Source organism: Panicum hallii, chromosome 3 (genome assembly GCF_002211085.1).
Source record: "Panicum hallii strain FIL2 chromosome 3, PHallii_v3.1, whole genome shotgun sequence".
Lineage (NCBI taxonomy): Eukaryota > Viridiplantae > Streptophyta > Magnoliopsida > Poales > Poaceae > Panicum > Panicum hallii.
The window spans coordinates 5,742,461-5,763,735 of NC_038044.1; the positions used below are offsets into that span (position 1 = coordinate 5,742,461).

At 45.7% G+C, this 21,275-nt stretch overlaps 4 protein-coding genes across 4 annotated transcripts; 2 read left to right on the forward strand and 2 right to left on the reverse strand.

Moving 5' to 3' along the window:
* The first annotated feature begins 471 nt into the window (after nt 1–471).
* Nucleotides 472–2,015, forward strand: LOC112888080 (cysteine protease XCP2-like). The gene is made up of 2 exons (XM_025954432.1): nt 472–1,407; nt 1,529–2,015. The coding sequence occupies exons 1-2, from the start codon at nt 523–525 to the stop codon at nt 1,742–1,744; spliced, it is 1,101 nt and encodes a 366-aa protein (XP_025810217.1). The 5' UTR covers nt 472–522; the 3' UTR covers nt 1,745–2,015.
* A 3,793-nt stretch (nt 2,016–5,808) lies between these two features.
* LOC112887094 (cytochrome b5) lies at nt 5,809–8,229 on the forward strand. The gene is made up of 3 exons (XM_025953185.1): nt 5,809–6,137; nt 7,591–7,657; nt 7,751–8,229. Exons 1-3 carry the CDS (start codon nt 6,060–6,062, stop codon nt 8,005–8,007), a joined length of 402 nt encoding a protein of 133 aa, XP_025808970.1. The 5' UTR covers nt 5,809–6,059; the 3' UTR covers nt 8,008–8,229.
* A 3,318-nt stretch (nt 8,230–11,547) lies between these two features.
* LOC112885069 lies at nt 11,548–12,664 on the reverse strand. Its single transcript, XM_025950750.1, has 3 exons — nt 12,526–12,664; nt 12,041–12,261; nt 11,548–11,847 (listed from the first exon to the last, which is right to left on the reverse strand). Exons 1-3 carry the CDS (start codon nt 12,662–12,664, stop codon nt 11,548–11,550), a joined length of 660 nt encoding a protein of 219 aa, XP_025806535.1.
* A 1,506-nt stretch (nt 12,665–14,170) lies between these two features.
* Nucleotides 14,171–18,266, reverse strand: LOC112887218 (beta-sesquiphellandrene synthase-like). Its single transcript, XM_025953343.1, has 7 exons — nt 17,842–18,266; nt 16,865–17,120; nt 16,248–16,614; nt 15,927–16,145; nt 15,545–15,680; nt 14,886–15,137; nt 14,171–14,652 (listed from the first exon to the last, which is right to left on the reverse strand). The coding sequence occupies exons 1-7, from the start codon at nt 18,172–18,174 to the stop codon at nt 14,353–14,355; spliced, it is 1,863 nt and encodes a 620-aa protein (XP_025809128.1). The 5' UTR covers nt 18,175–18,266; the 3' UTR covers nt 14,171–14,352.
* Between the last annotated feature and the right edge of the window lie 3,009 nt (nt 18,267–21,275).

The window sequence follows — 21,275 nt, forward strand, 5'->3', positions numbered from 1 at the left end:
AAAAAACCAACCAACCATTGTTGTGTTCCATGTTCAGCAGAGACAAGAAGCATAAGCCTGTAAAGGACTCCAGGGTCCAGACTATTGACAGAGAGCCAATCCATCAGGTTGCAATTGTTGGTTGCATGTACAAGTTCCCTTAGGTTCAGACTTCAGATGCATGCCAGATTAATTCCTTCCCCTGAAGGAATAGGTTCAGACTTCAGCATCATTCAGATCTGTCTCTCGATCTGAACTTTGCAGCCAAACAAGCATCGCGCGTCGCATGCTGTTTCTGCACCCGGCATGCTTGGAAGCAAAGTCTATCAGACTGATCAGAGACCAAAGCTTCAAGCCTTGGCATGATTCAGGGAACACTCATTGGCGCCGGCCGCATTTTCCCTTCCCTTCCTTGGCTTTGCTTCCAAGCGATCACCACGATGACGAGTATATATACACATGCAATCCTCTCATGCGATCTCACAATCAAACAGAAACCTCTTCCCCTTCCTACTGAGCAAGCACTGGTCACTTGTGATCAAGATGGCTTCGTCCTCTGCTCGTCTGATGAGCAAGCTCTCCCTCGCCGCCGTCCTCCTGCTGTGCGGCGGCGCGTGGCTGCTGGCGGAGGCTCGCCCCCACGGCGGCGACATCGACAGCGACTTCTACTCCATCGTGGGGTACGCACCGGAGGACATTGGCAGCCATGACCGGCTGATCAAGCTGTTCGAGGAGTGGGTGGCCAAGTACCGCAAGGCGTACGCGAGCTTCGAGGAGAAGCTGCGACGGTTCGAGGTGTTCAAGGACAACCTGAAGCACATCGACGAGATCAACAAGAAGGTGAGCAGCTACTGGCTGGGGCTGAACGAGTTCGCCGACCTGACGCACGACGAGTTCAAGGCCACCTACCTCGGGCTCAACCGGCAGCCGAGGAACTCCGCCGGCGGCGGCTCCTTCAGGTACGAGGGCGTGGGCGCCCGCGACGTGCCCAAGGAGGTGGACTGGCGCAAGAAGGGCGCGGTGACGGAGGTGAAGAACCAGGGGCAGTGCGGCAGCTGCTGGGCCTTCTCGACGGTGGCGGCGGTGGAGGGCATCAACCAGATCGTGACGGGCAACCTGACGTCGCTGTCGGAGCAGGAGCTGATCGACTGCAGCACGGACGGGAACAACGGCTGCAACGGCGGCATCATGGACTACGCCTTCTCCTACATCGCCGGCAGCGGCGGGTTGCACACGGAGGAGGCGTACCCGTACCTGATGGAGGAGGGCGACTGCGACCAGAAGGCCGGCGACGAGCAGGTGGTCACCATCTCCGGGTTCGAGGACGTGCCAGCCAACGACGAGCAGGCCCTGGTCAAGGCCCTCGCGCACCAGCCCGTCAGCGTCGCCATCGAGGCGTCCGGCAGGCACTTCCAGTTCTACAAAGGGGTAGGTCGTCTATTACGATCCTTCCTCCATTGACGCTATCTCGCTCCTTTACTTGGATGAGTGATGAGTCGTCGTTGATCTCATCATGCAATGTGAATGATGACCTCCGATCCTGCTGCAGGGCGTGTTCGATGGCCCGTGCGGCGCGGAGCTGGATCACGGCGTGGCGGCGGTGGGCTACGGCACGAGCAAGGGGCAGGACTACATCATCGTGAAGAACTCGTGGGGCCCGCACTGGGGCGAGAAGGGGTACATCCGCATGAAGAGGGGCACCGGCAAGCCCGAGGGCCTCTGCGGCATCAACAAGATGGCGTCCTACCCCACCAAGGACCAGTAGTGACACTGTGACATCACTACTGTGTCCATGAACATCAAGATGCATGATGATGATCCCTGAAAACCGGGCTTCTCTCTTCGATTTCGATCAAGTCCAATCGATCATAGCCTCTCTCTTCTTCTTTTTTACTTCTCATCTTTTATTTACTTTTCCCTTTCTTGTTGAGCGTGTTTAATTTCTCGAGGAGCAAAATTAAGGACACTCATGCACGAGCTGCTTGATGAAATGATGGATGAAATTGAATAAATTTTTACTTTTATTTTACTGGCTATATGAATTTGATCGTTCTTTAATTTCTTTTCGCCGTTCAGTAATACGATCAGCCTTATGCGCCGTCTGGTAAAAACAGGGCGCTACAAGCAGGCACAATATAATGCAAGCGAGAACAAGAAAATAACTTTTTTTTCTTACCGCAAATTTCTACCAAATGAGATTAAACAAAGCCAATTACCATAACTATGAACAGTGGTCGTCGAAGGGCAGCGAAGTCGTGCGTGTGAAACAGATAACTTGTGAGCATTGTACCGCATGACTCTGACCCATGCATCTAAGTTCAGGGATTGTTGTTTGCGCCATGAGAGTAACTTAATTGTTTTATTTTTTGGTTGTACCAGTGCCCTTTTTTCTCTCATCCTTTTCCGATTTACTATTTTTATCGATGGAAGAGCGAAAAGAAAACTGTAATTACCTACAGCGGTGGCTATGAATTTCACCCTATTTTTTCTATCCGTGTGATGCACAACATTTTCTTTCGGACCCAGTTGTACACTTATGCAATCAGTTTTACTCCTGACATGCACCTGTGTACTAATAAAAGCTGGAAGCAGGTGCTGGAATTTTCGTGGGCTTGATCTATTAACAAATTCAAAAATTCTAATAAATTTTAAAGGTTCATGTACGAAAGAGAAAGTGGTTTAAATTTAGTCCTACCTTACTAGTGGAGGAGTGGGATGACCAACATAAATATGAAGGTTGTCTCCATTCCTCTAAGCTACGTGATTTGGGAGGGAAGATAAACACCACATGCACGCGCATGTTGAGCTAGGTGTGAATGGTCCGCCGAAATTTGGTTCTATGCATGGGTGTGGCTTCCTTTTGCAATTTTAATTTTGGTGACTTGGTCCCTAAGTTTGCAAGATATAAAAGTCTGAACCCTAAACCTAATCGGTTTAGATCCGGATCACGACGCGAGGTCGGTTTAACTTTCCTATATATATATATATATATATATATATATATATATATATATATATATATATATATATATATATATGACCTATCGGCCTCCACCAAAGACACACCAAAATCTAGGATTTTTGCTTCTTCTCGTTGCTGCGCCGCCACCATAGTCTTCTCCATCCCGAGCGCCAGCGTGCACCGATAAACAGGAGAGCAGGTCTCCGGAACTCTTCGCCTTTGGGATCTTACACCGGGAGAGGGCGAATAAGATTTTTAGGACTCGCTTTTGCGCGACTGCTCAAGATCTTCACCACGACGCGTCTTCCACCCAACTCCGTCGCCTCACGGGCCAACCGCTTTTGTTGTCTCCAGCGGCGGCGGTTGTCGTCGTCAACTCTTCAGTCAAGGCTCAGTACGTGTTCTGTTATCTGATCTGTTCCTTAAGCATGTATTCTTATTTGCTGGCTATGCTGTTTATGCTATCTAGTATGTTAGACTTATGCATGTTAGTTCCTGTATTCATTATGATTTATTTTATACGGAATTTAATATTGCATTGCCTATATTCTCAACTGCAGGCACACAGTTAATAAGTTTTATAAAAAAGAAAAAAAATTCCCTCCAAACCATGGGATTCTAGTTTAGGCGATCATTAAGCAGGCCTACAACTACCATTTCTCTTTCAGGAGAGGTATAGGAAAATAAACATGCGCTTAAGGAGAAAGTAACAAGAAGGAAAGCGTGTGTGTGCTTGTGCGGAACAAATTAAAGATACTTTATCGTACTGTGCGCGCGTGATGGGCCGGGGATGGAGAGTGCCAGCATATATTGGGCTCGCATTCGCATCTGCATCTGCATCTGCATCTGCATCTGCCAAGCCAGAGGTTTCCTCAGGCTTTGTGCACTCTGATCACGTGACAGAAATTAGCTGGACAGAAGAGACCAGCTAGCATACCCCTCATGGCAGATAAGAGCAGAAAGAAAGAATTTTTACGAGATGGTTTTTGGAGCAGTCCCTTGCCATTATTAGAAACTACTACGGCTTTGTTTACGCTACGCTACCCTTACAAAAAGGAGGGAGAAACAAAGCTCATATGAGAACTAACACAGAAACTACAAAAGGTAGCTGAAGTTGTCAACTCTAACTACTGAATACAAAAGGAGGTCAATTCTGGCAGCCGTGCAGTGCGAAACGTCTGACCATGACGAGTGAAAGAAGCGCACAAATCAGGGGGCGCAGCCACCAGCCCACTGATCACAAAATGCAGTGCAGAATTATAAAAAGAAAATGCAGTGTAGCCCAACTACCATGCATCTACCACTAGTCCTTGCTCTAGAAACTTCTCTTCTATATTCAACCACCAGCCCGAACTGACTAATGTAGATGGTCATGTTTTTTACTCCATCCATCTCCCTTCTCCATTCAGCAGCAGCTGCACAACAAAGACGGCATTGCAGTTGCAGACTACTAGCAGCTAGCTAGAGATGGATTGAACATCTCTTTTCTTTGGTGGTAGGTAGTGTGTGTGTGTATACATATACATATATATATATATATATATATATATATACATATATAGTGGCAAATCTACTTTATAAGTATAAAATGGAAGATCCTACTTTTCTCTACCGCAGGCCAAATTTCTTTATTACTGATTCGTTCTGGCTCGCTGCTGTCCGATTGAAGATCTGGATCTGAGAACAAATGAATATAGAAAAATATATTCGCTGCTGTATAAATTAAGTAATTAAATGACAAAAGCAAATTGCTACATACACTCGACCTGGAATCAAGTCTCTTCCATACTCTTACCAAGTACCAAGCATATAATACTTGTAACAAAACTACTAGGCTAAGTTAGGCCTATTTCACATCTCCATCTCGCATGTTTAACTTATATAATATATCGATCCTATGAAAGCATCGTCCTAATGATACTAGTCAAACGCCAACGTTCCCGTATGCCCACAACTAACATGATGAGTTATATCTGTTAGGAGTATCTTAAGATTTGGCTATATATATCCACCATGTAAATATAAAAGGCCGGTTTTTTACTTTATCTAAAAGAATGAGTATCTTGATTTGTGGTAGTACGTTTGATAGCTAATTGCATCTTTGAAGAGGAAAACAGAACAGATATGGTTGAATCTCAACGTGATCTTCAGTTCAACCTAACAGAACAACGCTTTAGCATTGTGTCAAATCGTAAGACTAAAGTAGCTTTCGTAAAAAATGAAAGAGTAAACTGCACCGCCAATCCTCGAATTATACTATGTGAGGTCCAAATTACAGTTGTTTAAGCTAAATCGAAAGTTATATAATTTATTTAAATAGAAAATTATATATGCACCAAAAGAATTCATGCCAATTGTATAAATATATTCAAATACAAAAGATCCGTTATAAAAAAATTGTAAACCAAGAAACTCATATGATCAAATTTGTAAAAAAAATGAAAAGGATAAATTTTGGAGAGAATATTGTAAAAAGAAAATATTCAGCATAAAATTTTGGAAAAAAATAGAAAAATATAAGAGTTGAGCAGAAAATTTTAAAAATAAAATTTAGATCTACATGTAAGCTCCATATAAGTTGAACACTTCCTAACTTAAAAATGATGATTTAAATTTTACTTGATACAATTAGCAAGTTTAAAAATTTAAGAACCGTGATAATATCTCGAGCCAAGTTCAAGTGCATTTTACAGAAAGAACATGAAAAAGAAGGAAAATTGAAAGACCAACATGACACGCGGCAAGGCAGTAAAATAAAATCCACGGGCCTGCCGCCCCCTGCCGCTGACAGGTGAGTTTGGTGTGGCCACTGGCCAGGGGACGGGTGGGCTGGGGGTAGGTGGCGCGCGGCCGAGAGACGGAGGCCATAGCAGTAGGGCAGAATTTGTGGCGGAGGTGGACTCGGTTGCGTTGCTGCCGCGGCGGTTTTAAAAGCAGAACAATCCCCCCTCTCCCCCTGCCCACCTCGATTTGCCCAATCCAAGGTCGCGCCCGCGCGCATCGATCTCGCTCGGGAGTTCGGGATCTGCCGCGGCAGCTGCGACCTACGCCCGTCGATTTCGACCCCATCCATCCATCCATCCATCCCGCGTAGCGCAAGAGAGCCGCGGCGCTGGAGATGTCGAAGGTTTACACCCTCGAGGAGGTCGCGAAGCACAACTCCAAGGACGATTGCTGGCTCATCATCGGCGGCAAGGTATACCGACATCTCATCTCCACTCGTGCGTGCGTCGGCCATGACTTTTTGGTTGATCCCGAGTCTCTCTTCCAGTCCTGCTCCCCCCAATTCTGATCCAAGGTTAGGTTCTGTGGGTCATAGCGTAGTCACGGTAACTGGCGGCCGGGCCCCGGTCAACTGGCAACGAGGCAACACGACTCGTTGGCTCACTGGCGATGTCCTTGGTTGAATTTTAACTTCATGCGGAGGTGCTCCCAGCGGCGGCGCTCTTGTTTTCTCCAAGATGGATTCTTGATTCTGTATATGCTTTGGTCAGCCAGTGCGACGAGCTAGCAGATCCGGCATAGTCCATTATCTCTTACTGTTTCTCTGCTGATTGGTTGGTCCAGTATTTGCTTTTAGTGTAGGCTCTTGCAAAAGTCTCTGCTTTCGGATCGGCCCCGAATCAGTCACTAGTTGTTTTGACTGTGAATTATGTTGCTTTAGTGGATATTTAGAATTTAGGCTTTGTGTGCTGACAGATTAAATCGAATCTGCGTGTTTGGTTCCTAACTGCAAGCAGATCCCATATTTCGTTACTTGGCTCGTGCGCCTTTTTCTTATATGATGGCATGTTTCATCCTCAATTTCCTCATGTCTTTCATGACGTGGTGTGGTAGTTCTTTTGTGCAAAGTGCCATAGTGCAGACAGGATTCTACAACTATTTTTTTTTTCGCGAAGCAGTTAAAGCTTGCTGGACCGTAACAGATATCCTGCTCGAGGCCATTGAAACATCAGTAACAACTACCAGAAAAAAATAATTATAAAAAATTTACTTGAAACGAATGCATGTTAAACCTTTTCCAGCTGTTTTGTCTCCTTCAATTAAACAGCTTATAATGCTATCAGCATCAAACTGTCCATAATTCTGCTGAGTGGGTTCACAGACTTGTAGTACATTACTTTTGTAGCCTCCATATTTGGCACCTTACACGAGCTCATTGTAAATTGTAAGTTCTGTTCATCAGGGTACCATATCTTTGCTCTGCTAGGGAAAGTTACACATCATCTTGAACTAACAAGTTACTATTTTTCTTAATCTTCACATTAGTAAGCTTGTAAATTGAGGTGGAAGTTTAGTACCTCAGATGCTTAAAAATGGAGGCATCTCCAGCCTCTGCAAAGTGCACACAGCTGAACCTTGATGAAACTTGTAATTGCTGCTTAACCTTCAAAGTTTTTTTGTCTTTACTTCAAAACCTGAAGGTTTTATTCGCATGAAATTAATTGATAATGACATGTTGATTATCTTTTATCACACTTCTGTTATTGGCCGATCTCTTTTGCTGGTGGCATGGCACCAGCTCTTTCATTAATGTTGCTATTCATGCCACCATCTCTTTCATTAATGTTGCTACTTTGACTAATAATCAGAAATTTTATCCTTTCTCCTTAATAACCTCATCAGTTCTGTGTTTTGCTGTGGAATAGGTGTACGATGTGACAAAGTTTTTGGAAGACCACCCAGGAGGTGATGATGTTCTGCTGTCCTCAACTGGTAAGCCTTCTTGTCTTTGCGTACCACTAAATAGGGACTGACAAAGTTGGCAAACATACACTGTAACCTACAATACGTCTGTACCTTCTACAGCCAAGGACGCGACTGATGATTTTGAAGATGTCGGCCACAGCACCACTGCCCGTGCGATGATGGATGAGTACTTGTTGGGTGAAATCGACTCATCAACTATCCCTGCTAGGACAAAGTATGTTCCCCCCAAGCAACCGCACTACAACCAGGACAAGACCCCAGAGTTCATTATCAAGATCCTCCAGTTCTTGGTTCCCCTGGCAATCCTGGGCTTGGCTGTTGCCGTTAGGATCTACACCAAGTCGGAGTCTGCTTAGCTTTGTTGCCCTTGCCCCCTTGGGGATTATAAGAGTCAAACTTGTTGAATAAGTTAGCAAGAGTCCTGTGAGGTTTTACATGTGTAACATGTCATGAATTTGCGGCAAATGATCTGAGCTATTGTGGGTTCTGTGGTCCTTGGATGTCCATTTTGTGCTTAAAGTAGGATTGGAATGCGTCGTACTACATTATCTGGCATCTCAGTTGTTGGTGATTCTGCATATTGCTAGTCACTGATTGTTTCAAAGCAGCGCTATCAGCTGTTCTTTTTTGGTGGTGTTCTGTTGGCTGGTGTCAGTTACAAGCGAGATATTCTACTCTTCTGATTATCTGAGTTGATCTGCCGCTGCTGCCATCGATGAGTTAGTGTCATGAACTAACCAAAATAATGTTTGTACAAAGCGGGTGACATTGCCATGACCAGCAGGCCGCCGGTTATATTAAGTTAGCAAGCTACTCTTCTGTTATGATTAGTTACACAGTGGGTGTTGACCAAGCAGAGGCGGCTCCCTTTTCCCCAACAGACAAGCTTCCGAGCCAAGGAGCGGCTTGAGCTCGTGCACGGGGACTTGTGTGGCCCGTGACATCGGCCACACCGAGAGGACGACGCTACTTCCTGCTGCTCGTCTACATGTGGGTGATGGTCCTCGGCACCAAGGAAGAGGCTTCGGACGCCATCAGGCGCGCGGAGGCTGATGCGGAGGCGGAGTGCAGCCGCAAGCTATGCGTGCTGCACACCGACAACGGCGGTGAATTCACGACGGCTGAATTCGCGTCGTACTGCGTTGATGAGGACATTCAGCGCCACTACTCCGCGGCGTACAGCTCGCAGCAGAACGGCATCGTCGAGCGGCGCAACCAGATGGTTGTGGGGATGGCTCGGGCCCTCCTCAAGCAGAGGGGGATGCCGGCTGTCTTCTGGGGAGAGACGGTGGTGACGGGTGTGACGGCTGTCTATATCCTCAACCGCTCGCCTACGAAGGCTCTCAACGGCAGGACGCCGTATGAGGCTTGGCATGGGCGCAAGCCGGCGGTCTCCCACCTGCGGGTCTTCGGCTGCCTCGCGTTCGCCAAGGAGCTTGGCTACGTCGGCAAGCTTGATGACAGGAGCACTCTGGGGTGTTCATCGGCTACGCGGAGGGCTCAAAGGCCTACCGCATTCTCGATCCAGAGACTCAACGTGTGCGCACGACGCGCGACATAGTGTTCAACGAAGGGCGAGGATGGGCATGGGACAAGACGGCGGAAGACGGCTCGACTCCGACGTACGACGACTTCACTATCGAGTATGTCCACTTCGAGGGAGCTGGGGGAGTAGGCAGCTTCTCTTCACCGAGCGTAACTACCCCAGTCCCTAAGCCTCCACCGACCCTGGCGCCCGCTACTCCGGCAGCGCCACGCTCTCCAGCCATGACTCCGACTGTGACTAACTCTTCACCGACACCACTACCGCCGGCGACCCTACGCACTCCAGCACCACCAGCCACCCCTCCGGGCACGGCTACTCCAACACCAGCTCATGTCGAGCATAGCCTGGTGGAGTTCGCTACTCCGCTCTCTCATGACGAGGAGTGCATCGACGCGAACCATGACGGCGAGCGGTTGCGGTATCATACGATGGAGGAACTTATCGGTGACCAGTTGGTGCTGGAACTGGTATCTCACGATCTGGAGGCGCAGTGGCACCTTGCATGCGACGACGGCGAGCCTCGATCTTTTGCAGAAGCCGAGAGACACGCGGCATGGCGTGCCGCAATGCAGTCGGAGATGGACACGGTTGAAAAGAACCGCACCTGGGAGCTTGCTGACCTCCCTCGAGGTCACCGCACGATAACCCTTAAAGTGGGTGTTCAAGCTGAAGAGGGATGAAGCTGGCGCCATCGTCAAGCACAAGGCTCGCTTGGTGGCACGTGGTTTCATGCAGTGGGAGGGGATCGACTTTGACGATGCCTTCGCCCCTTGGCACGGATGGAGTCCGTGCGACTCCTCCTTGCGCTGGCTGCCCAGGAAGGCTAGCAAGTTTATCACATGGACGTCAAGTCGGCGTTTCTTAACGACGACTTGAAGGAGGAGGTCTACGTGCACCAGCCACCGGGATTTGCGATCCCCGGCAAGGAGGGTAAGGTGCTACGCCTGCGCAAGGCCCTCTATGGCTTGCGACAGGCACCGAGGGTGTGGAATGCCAAGTTGGATTCCACGCTCAAAGTGATGGGCTTCGAGCAAAGCCCGCACGAGGCGGCCATCTACCGGCGGGGCAATGGAAGAAACGCCCTGCTAGTGGGTGTCTACATCGACGACTTGGTGATAACCGGCACCAAGGATGCGGAGGTGGCGGTGTTCAAGGAAGAGATGAAGGCCACCTTCCAGATGAGTGACCTGGGACCTCTCTCCTTCTACCTGGAGATTGAGGTGCACCAGGACGACTTTGAGATCACACTTCGACAGACCGCCTACGCCAAGCGCGTCATTGAGTTGGCTGGGCTCACCGACTGCAACCCAACCCTCACTCCGATGGAGCAGAGGCCGAGGCTGAGCCGCGACAGCACGACGGAGGAGGTGGACGCTACGCAGTACCGGCGTCTTGTGGGGAGCCTTCGCTACCTCGCCCACACACGGTCGGACTTAGCATTCTCCATTGGCTACGTTAGTCGGTTCATGCAGCGACCGACGACGGAGCACCAGCAGGCTGTGAAGAGGATCATCCGCTATGTTGCGGGGACTCTCGACCATGGTCTCTACTACCCGAGGTGTCCTAGGGAGGCACACTTCATCGGTTATAGCTACAGCGACCACGCCGGCGACATCGACACCAGCAAGAGCACGAGCGGGACCCTCTTCTTCCTCGGCAAGTGCCTCGTTAGCTGGCAGTCTGTCAAGCAACAGGTGGTGGCCCTATCCAGCTGCGAGGCCGAGTATATAGCGGCCTCCACCGCTTCAACTTAGGCGCTCTGGCTCGCTCGACTGCTTGGTGATCTCCTCGGCAGAGACACTGGAGCGGTGGAGCTCGGGGTGGACAGCAAGTCCGCTCTAGCCATGGCAAAGAACCCCGTTTTCCATGAACGAAGCAAGCGCATCGGGTGAGGTACCACTACATCCGAGACTGCTTGGAGGAAGGGAGCAATCAAGGCAAGCTACATTAACACCAAGGGCTAGCTTGCGGACCCGCTCACCAAGTCTCTTGGGAGGATCAAGTTCCTTGAGCTTTGTTCCCGGACCGGGATGGTCCAACTTTCCCACAAGACGACGCACAAGACTTAGGAGGAGAATGATGGGATAAGTCTTTGTACCGTTTGGTCTTTGTGGTCCTCGGCACGGTGGTCTTGCTGCCCCAACCAGGACAGAATCTATCAGGATAGCATTTAGCATCTTAGACTAGCTTTTAGGACAACATCTTAGACTAAGCATCACTAGCTTTTAAACTAGCATCTTAGACTAGCATATTGGCATATGCTTAGCTGTCTTGGCCAGTATCCCCAATCCCTCAGGTTGGCATAGCATTATGTGAGAAATAAATTAGAAAATTGCCTCAACTCCTAGTATCATCCTCTCGATGAGAGTAAGAGTTTTGATATTAGCAGAATTGCCATTGTAGCCTCCACTGCATTGTTGACTACTGCATACATCACCTCCATGGTGCTGAGCCTGGTAGCAAGATCTTTGCTTTCAACCACGCATTTGTCCAAACGTCGAGGCGCTATGCCCCTGATAGTCAAGAATCCTTTACTAAGTCCCTTGTCCTCCTGTCCTTGAGGGTCCCTTATCTTCAGATCAATCTCAACATATGCATCATCTAATAAAAGAAGTCCTCTTTTTGGGCCAGTCAAGATCAATGATTCATCCTGTATATGGAAAAATTTACATGATAGGTTAGTGAAGTATATTTCTCTGTTATGATATGTTAGAACCAGATATCCATTGACAACCACTAGAGATAACAGTACACGGTTGAAAACTAGAAACTTGCTGCAGACCAGTTTTATAGATATTGGACTTTTCTGTACATGCAAGAAGGGAGTGCTTAATCCTAGTTACCTTAGAGCTGATGAGTTGACAATGATCCTTTTCGCAACGGAAGAGACGAAGGCACTTGAGGTCAACGCTGTCTCGGGCAATGACAGTGCCATAGACTTGGATTGGAAAGCAAGCATCCAAGGATACTATCTTCACCGAGAGGATGCGTACTGCAGGACGGTGGAAGTGCTGGTCGCCCTTATTGCGAACTCTGTCATTGTATCTCATCGGACCAAGTGGCGCTGAGGTGTGGAGAAACAAAAACAGAAAAATTGGATTATTGATGCTTACCAATTAATGCAGGCTAAATTGAAGGAACTTTTGATCGACTTACACTCCTCGTCGATGGCGAATGTACTGAAGTCGGCGTAGTGGAAAGGGTTGTATAGTACTTGCCCTCCTGCTTGGGATCGTAGTCGAGGATCCTATCCCTGGCGGCCCTGTCAGCGTTCACCGCCCAGACGCGGCGCTCCTCCTTGCGCGCCGCCTCCTGCTCCCTCAGCAACCGCCTCTCATGATCCGCGACCGCGCCTCCGCCTCGTCGAAGAAGAAAGGCTCCAGGTCTGTGGTCTCCTCCTCGCCGTCATGGTTCTCCGCCGTGCTCGCGGAGGAGCCCAACTCGCCGCCGTCACCGCCGCTCGCCATGCACCGCACCCGAGAAACAAAAGTCCGAAGTCCTTTTCTCCCTGGCTATCATCATGTCACGAAATTAAAAGGACCAGGCCAGGCTAGGCTAGGCTAGGCCTGTTTGTACAAGAGTCCACACACATGTCCGACTCCGATCCAGATTGCAAAGCCATCCCAGGCTAATTTCTTCGGATCTTCTACTACAGACACTACATGGAAGTAAGAAGGGCTTGGGGATTATTTTCTCCAGATTTTATCATTGGTTCTGTGCGAAGAAGACTGAGTTCGACTTGAAAACTTCGTTGCGCGGCAGTATAGATTAATTCTGTGCATCTGTTCTGTAGAGATTGGCGTGAAAGACTTGTGCTCGCTTTATCCTAAAGCTTCTCCAGGCGTTGATCACCTCCAGCCCTATTATACCTTCCACGGAAGTAATCAGAGGCAACGTATTGCAAGCGCTGGTCCAACACGTTAGACATTAGAGTCAACAATATAATGATCTAAATACATACAGTACAGGTCGATCCTGCCAATAAAAACTCAACAGTAACCTTATCCAAGACCTCACTCAAAAGTGGCCATTATCGACCAAGTAACCTTCACGCGCATCTTTGTGACGCCGACAGTAATCTCTTCTGCTTTCGCGCCGTTGATCCTGGGAGCAAATTCAACGGTGCTTTTGGACTTGCCATCACTTGTTTGGGCAGCAATCGCAGATGACAATTCTCACATGGAAGAAGTTTATCCCCTCGATCGCACAGCTCGTAGTCGTCCTTACTTTTATAGACAGCATCAGTAAGTCTCATGGGACCAAGGGGCGCTGTGGTGCGAGAAAAAAAATCACACTAAGTTCCATGCAAATTAGATTCATGATGATGGCGAACAAGAAAGATGCATGCGGTAGATATGACGAATGCGCATGGCCAAGGATCTGACGCGATCGATCTGATGATCAGAATTGAACCTACGACACAGGGATGGACTCACACTCCTCGTCAAGATCGAATCTTGTGAGGTCGATGGAGCGCAATCTGTTGTAGTACTCGCCGCCTTGCTTTGGGATCGAAGTCGCGGATGCGATCTTCCGCCGCCCGCCGCCGGTGGCTGTGTTCCCTGTGCCGTGCCTGCTCCCGCAGAAACCTCGTCCGCTCCGCCTCCCTGGCCAATCGCTCAGCCTCGTCGACGAAAGGTTCCAGGCCTAGGACCTCCAAACCGAATGCCCTTCTCCTTCACCGGTGAGGAAGATCGAGCTCGCCGGCGCCCCGGAGGAAGCAGCCGCGCCCGCGCATGAAGCCAGCTGCTTCAGAATCCGATACCGAGGAGGTGCGCAGGCCGGAGCTCCGGCAGAAGTTGCGGCGCGCGCAAGGCGTGGATACGCTACCATCCGCCATACCCATGAACACATGCAGAAATAAAGATCTTTTTTTTCTGGCGGCGCGGCGGAGGGAGGAGCGAGAAAGAGATTGGCTCGGCCCAATAATGTATCCATCTCCAAAAGCCCAACTATTAAGGCCAGACCCAACCTTCTCTTTATACATGTGTGAGCATTTTTATTTCCATAATATATTTTCATTTCCAATTTTGTAAAACTAGTCATGGATTTTAAACAAAATTACAATACCGGGTGTCTTTAAAATCGCCTAGCGAATGGACAACATTATGCTATTTGGACCAACAATTTTTTGTTGTTTGCCAATGGCCAAATCCTAAATAAGCTCTGCAAATGGCTCCGCAAATAACAAATAGATGGTGTCCTTTAGGTTGGGGCAGTTTGTGAAATTGTCCTCCTGGTTGTACATGAACTCCATTGTCCTTGTCAAGTTGAATATCCTCTCCAGTACCTGCTTTGGGTAGGTGTTGTCCGGATTCAACCACTCGTCGTTAAAGTCTTTCCACGACTCCTCTTTTAGAGTGTGTATCTTCTCACATGCCACTTCAATCGAGACATTGTGCTCCTTCATGTAGCTATCGATTGTTGACGCGACATGAGGGATCAATTGTTCCCGCTGTACCAAGTGAAAAATTCAAAATATTGGTAAGAGAAATGTAGGTAGCATGCATGCCAAGCAGCATCTTAGCTTGTTGGGAACTGGCATTGGTATTTCTTGGTAACAAAACCATGTTAGGTTATCAATACCAAAGTCCCATCAGCACATCCAAATTGGAAACGGAATTACGAGTTTGACATCAGGCTTCAAATAATATCACATTTTTTAAGCTAAGGAATGAGAGATGTTACCTCATATGTTTGGAGATCGTCTAATAGTCTGAGAATTCTAGAAAGTGCCTGGACCATGCTAGGTACACGAGAAACCCAATCAAAACAATCCTTTGTTGCTATATCATTCATCCCAACGAAGGAAGCACACGACAGCATAGGACATCCTCCAGTTCTTATTGAAACTTGCAGGTGCTCTTCAACAGACTTTGGAATGTAGCCATCTTGAAGCATTTTTACCTCCGTGTTGTAGCTCCTAACCAGATCTTCAGTCTGCAAATCGAAGATAGTAAGTACATGGAAATTGTTGACATGTTAAAGACAAGGGTATGTGTTTATAGACATATTTGTTCTGATAGCATCAACTTAACATGCATGCAAACCTACTAGATAATTACATACATCTTCGGTTTCCTGGATAAACACATTCAAAGTAAGAATGAGAAACTGAAATAGATAATTGATATTGCATTGCATACTAAAAATTTTTTTAGGGCGTTTACCAGCAAATCCATGCAAACGTGTAAAGAGGGTCTGAACTAATGATTGTCTACTGAGCAATAACGATATTGATCACATTAGTTTCATCCAGAGCCTTTGTCAAAGGTTTGTAACAAAAATATTTGGTACTTAATATCATATCTCAAATAAATAAAATCTAAATGAGAATGGCAACTTACAAAGTACTTTAGATATGATATGCGGTATTTTTCCTCCTGGTGGAGCATATTCGCGATGGTGTGAAAGCTGTCCAATATCTTCCCCAAAGCAAATTTCATGCACTCTGGGAGGTCATGAGCCGCCTTAGCATCCCAGCTGGAGCAGATAGTTCAAACAAACATACGAATTTCAGTGTGTGAATTATAATATAATATATGTGTAATTATATATATCCAGCTATCACATTGTTGGATTAACTGAAAAGGTAGATCACTGATTACCTGGATAAAGTGGCATATATTATTATTTTTCTTTATTGTTCTTTGCGAATTCACATTAAAGATAGACATGAGCTTCTGTGAACCTAGGATGATAAAGGTATTTGTAATTAGCAATACAAACCTTTCAATGCATTGGGTAAGTATTTCACATTCTTCTGGAGTTGCATAAGAATCATAAATATCATCCAATAGGGTCGCTATGGCAATAATCATTGTCAATATTATTCGGCTTCGTGAATAACATGGTTCATAGTATACTCCTACGATCCATAAGTAGCATTCGACAAGTCTATCCCGAGCAAATGGAAGCCTCGATTCAACTTGTAAACCCTCCCACCACCTACATATACAGTTATTAGAGGTGTATCAGTGATTGCACTTGTTATTAGTAACTTGAAATATGAGAAAGCAATAGAATCACAGACGCTGGCAATCACTTGACCTTGTAATAATTTCCAGATCACGCTGATGATGAAGCTGCATGATATTTGAGTTCAATTTTGCAAGTTGCAATACCGTCTCATGCACTGTAGAGTCCTTCTCATATGCGGATATGTAATACTTTGACTCGTATATTCTAACCCTTCTTGGGAGAGGGATCTCAAGTGCAGATTTTATTTCACGTGCTAATGATGATTCTTCCATGTCGCGTAACGTTGTCTCTAAACGCCTTCGGGTGAATCGTATGGCTTCATCGAGTATTGTCTCTCCATGCGTCCTCATATGCGCAGCATTGTAAAGGCTCAGCAGGTCTTCAGGGTTGTCTGCTAAAAAACCTCCCTCTTCATTTTTGAATCTCGCAAACACATCTGGAATAGGGTGTTGGATATAACAAAATATCAGCTGTTTAGAATTAGAAGAAAGTTTCATACACTTTCAAAGACGTTTCTCATATTTATTCTAAGAGCCAAAAAGAAAAAAAAAACATGGCCACAGTCCACACGTGCCCAAGGCAACCTTCAACTGTGCTATTGAATTAGACCATGAAGACATATATAAATATATAATACACAACCGTGCATAATTATTTGGAATTCCGTCGTTTGTTTAATTTGTTACCCGGCGAAACCCTGTACCGATGTTTCCGAAGTAGACAAAACCAGAGAGCCACCGTCCCAAGATCACAGTCACTGACACCAGCAGCCTCAATCTGTGGTAATGCAGCACTAATCTCTTCCTCAAACAGGTGATCCAAGCACAGACGCTCCAAAGTATCGATGAGATATAGCCTCTCATGCTGGCCACTAAAGGTTGAACTTGCTATCATTTCGGCCACTTCTTCCTTGAGTTTGTCTGCTCGCTCTGCCATCTGAGTCTACAGATGAAAGGACTTAAACTTAGCATAATGACACAAGTTGAAGTAGAAGTAGTACTAAATACTAATCATTGTTAACTGATGTGCAGGTTTACAAGAGAAGGGAAGATCTTGTAAATGAACAAGGGAAAAGTCTAATTTACACACTCAAACTATCACAAAAGTTCGATTTTCAATCTTCAACTATAAAATCGGATAACGAGGGTCATCCAACTGTCGAAACTGGATAACTTTAGTCCTTTGGGTGGTTTCAAAGATGGTTTTGTATTTTTCTAAAAAATAAAAATTTTAGTTAGATCTAAAAAAACTAATTTATTTTAAATAAAAAATATACACTAGTACCTATTTTTTCTAAAAATATAATCTATCTGCTGTTGCTCTATGTAAATCTTATTTGTTTAAAAATAATAGATATAACTACAAGCAAACAAATATTATGAACACAAAAAAATAAAATAGATCCGGATAACTGACAAGTAGAGCGCCGATAGATAGATTATATTTTTAGAAAAATATTATCACCTATTTTGTATTTTTTATTTAAAATAAATTACTTATAAATTTTTTTGTTTAAATTTGAAATTTTTAATTTTCATAAACTGAAAAACCACCTTTGAAACCACCCAGAAAGCCTAATCTGTCTGGTTTTAGCATTCGAATGGTCTACATTTTCTGATTTCATAGTTGAAGGTTAAAAATCGAACTTTTATAATAAACAAACCCGTTGTTGCGACGAAGCATATGGGTTGGAGTAGCCAAGAAAGAAATCTCCCCAGATAGACGGGTGGAAAATGCCGGCGTTCTCGCTCAGCCGGCTATCATCGTCATCAAGGTGATGCCGTGTTCGTGCGGCGAAGGCCTGCTGCGATTGTCCGCACTGCAACCTGCAGGTGCGCTGCCGCCGCCGCCACCTCCATGAAGCGCTTGGGCATCGCCTGATGAGAGGCGGCGGCGATGCAGCAGCGACAGCATCATGGCAGCTCCTCCTGCTGCTGCACTGAGGTGGTTTGCAGGAGAAGGTGGTCATGACGGTGCTGCCGCGCGCGCTGTGCATCTCCAAAGTGACTCGCACTTCTTTGCACCTAATTAGACACGCCTAGTCTGGGCAATGCAATAAGATCTCGCTTGTGCCTGCTTCTTTCGGATTTTTTCCGCACTGCAACAGTTTATATAGACTCCTAGCACTCAAAAAAGATCAGGCAACAGTGTTGTTTGGGAGGGATCGACGACTTTTCTATGACCTGGCTCAACTTCAAAATTTTAGCTTAGTGCGAGGTACTACAGCCATGCACATAGCCCTGCTTGACCCAACAAGTGCATGCTTGAATATAGACACCGGCGCCTACGAAAGGAGTGACGCACAGAAGCAGCACCGTACCACTGTGTGTTCGACCAGTCCCTTTCCACCGTACCCCAGGCTACCAAGTAGAAGTAGCCAACAAACTCTCAACACACAAAAACCACATGCTACTTATTATCTCTAACAGATGATGCATGTGCATGCCATGTTGTTGTAATAGATTGGTCCAAAATGCTCACTGCGCATAGCCTTCATCAATCATCGTCAAATTCAGGCTGTGTTTGGTTCAGCTTTCTGAACTTGTTTCTACTTTCAGAAAGCAGAAGGTGAACCAAATAGGTTGAGCTTTTATACAGCTGTTTTGAAAAAGCTGCTTTTCTGTAGTACAAATTTGAAAGCAGATTGTACCCTGCTTTTGCAGCTTTTCCGAATTTGTGAAAACTACACACCTACTATTAGGCAAATATATACCCTTTCAATTCTTTTTTATATATAAGAAAATAAAATTTTTCATATATAGGAAAATAAAAATAAAAAAGAATAAAAAAAGTTAACTCCAAATATTTTCATATATATATATAAATAAAGATTTAAAGGAAAAAGAATTTGGTCATCACAAAGAAATATTGTATACTGTCAATTTGCATAAAGATAATATATAACTTTTTCACAGTCGACAACTCACAGCAGTTTGAACCAAACGACTTTCAGCTTTATCACAGCAGGCATCTCACAGCAGCTTTTTCACAGCAGACATCTGACAGCAGCTTTTTCACAGCTCACAGCTGAACCAAACACACCCTCGATGCATATCGTATAGATCAAACAAATTGCAAATGAAAGACACATGAACCTGCAGCATGCACACTGCACGTCAGCCTGACCTGGATTGCGCTCTGCATTAAAACAAGGAACATGACATACACACAAAAGAGTCCAGGACTTTTAATATTTTGTTTGAGGAAACCAATGGGTCCATGAATTATAGGAAGCTAGGCGCTAGTCAGGTATTACAAAAACATCAAACAATAAGCCATTATATTGGCAGATCAATGGGGCTATTGCAACTTCAGTTTTAGATCTAGAGCGGGAGGGATGTTGTGCAAGCAGATCCGGGATGGTTGGATGGAAAGCAGCAGCTGGGCGCTTCTGAAGTTTTTCATTCTGGAGTTTATGTTTAGTAGCTCTGGCTCGTTTGCCTTCAGAAGCACACTTGTCTCTAGTTTGGTTTCTGCAGTCAGGTTCTGCTTGTTTTGTACTTAATCACGGTTAGCCTGGTGTTGGACTGTCTTTTCTTATGAAAACGGGGGACGTGGGTCTTCATGACACTACTATATATAGAAACACACAATCTCTCCCAGACCATTCATGCCAGAAAAAAGGAGCTAATACGACTGAAGCATTATTACTGCCCGCAGCGGCAAATTGACAATAAGCTCCCGGGACACGAGTGTTAATGTGTTACAAACGAGTAACACGGAGGATACCTGTATGACTATTTGTGTAGGTTGATCACACAAACAAGCTAGTACAGATAGATGCGAAATTATTATGGACATAGACACATAGTTAGTATCCGTACCCGTTCCTGCACAGATAGTTTCAGTTACAGATCATTTTGGAAATTCGGAATTTCTTTATCGAAATTCAGATGGAGAACTTTTATGAAAATTGTAGCTTTAAACTAGATCTATTAGTTTTTAATATGTTGAAGTTTTTATTGGAAGTCATTTATATGCCCAACTAATTAACATATGTATATAAAAAGAAGGGTCAGAAAGGACAAAATATATTGCATTGATATTAGAAACCAGTGTCACGTCATGGGTTTGATTCCTACGAAATTGCAAGTGCGCTCAAAATTGTGTTACTTACATGAAAAATCACAAGGCCTGGGGAGTTTGCTTGTATGAAAAATAAATCATTTTTTAGGCAAAAAAAAGTGGATTCTGAACTAACTGTCTCTGCAGGTTCATTTACAAACTAACAGGATACTTATTATAGTATCTCTTCTAGTTCCTGAACCGGTTCCAATTCAAACACTGGCAAAGATGCCTTTTATATGAAGCGGCACATATTATGGTTTTTAAGTAATGGTCTCCTTTATGTTTAGAATTTCATAAAATCACTATATTATGGAAAATATTTTTCACAATTAACCAAATATAGTTCATGTATATAGATCAGTTTTATTCTCTTTTATCTTTTGGCCAAAGTTAGGCTGCATGCTCATAATTCATTTCTTTATTGAGGAGCAGGTACAAAATATAGCAGATGGAGAATTGAAGAACATTTATCCAAATGAATAATACACTCATGACAGCATTATTTATTCATGCATTCCCTCAATATTATTCTAGACAGCAGCTAGCTCCGTTATTTGAGCTTCGATCTCTAGATCTTCCCTTTTATGGTGTGGCTAAAAGCTAAACCAGTAAAGGACAATCAGGAACATCAAGGGTGAGCTAGCAGCGGCTTTGATCCAGCAGGCGGTTTATCATTCAGCCCACCGTCGGGGTCTGAGCGACGGTGTCGACGAAGACGCGGACGCGGTTGGACACCCAGTCCATCGTCACCGGAGAGCCGGCGGGCAGGACGACGACGTCGGCGTCGGGCATGTCCTTGAGGATGATCTTCTTGGCCTCCTCCGCCGGCAGGCCCACGACCTCCGGCCACGACGTCTTCTTCTCGCCGCCGGTGGCGTCCACGGAGCTCATCGTCGATGTCGATCTGCGCGCACAGATATATCAGTCAATAATTGCAGAGATCGATCGATCGACGGTGTTTATGGAATGAACTACTACTCGAGCTCGCCGAGGGGAATTGAGCTTACATGTCTAGAACTGATGGTGATT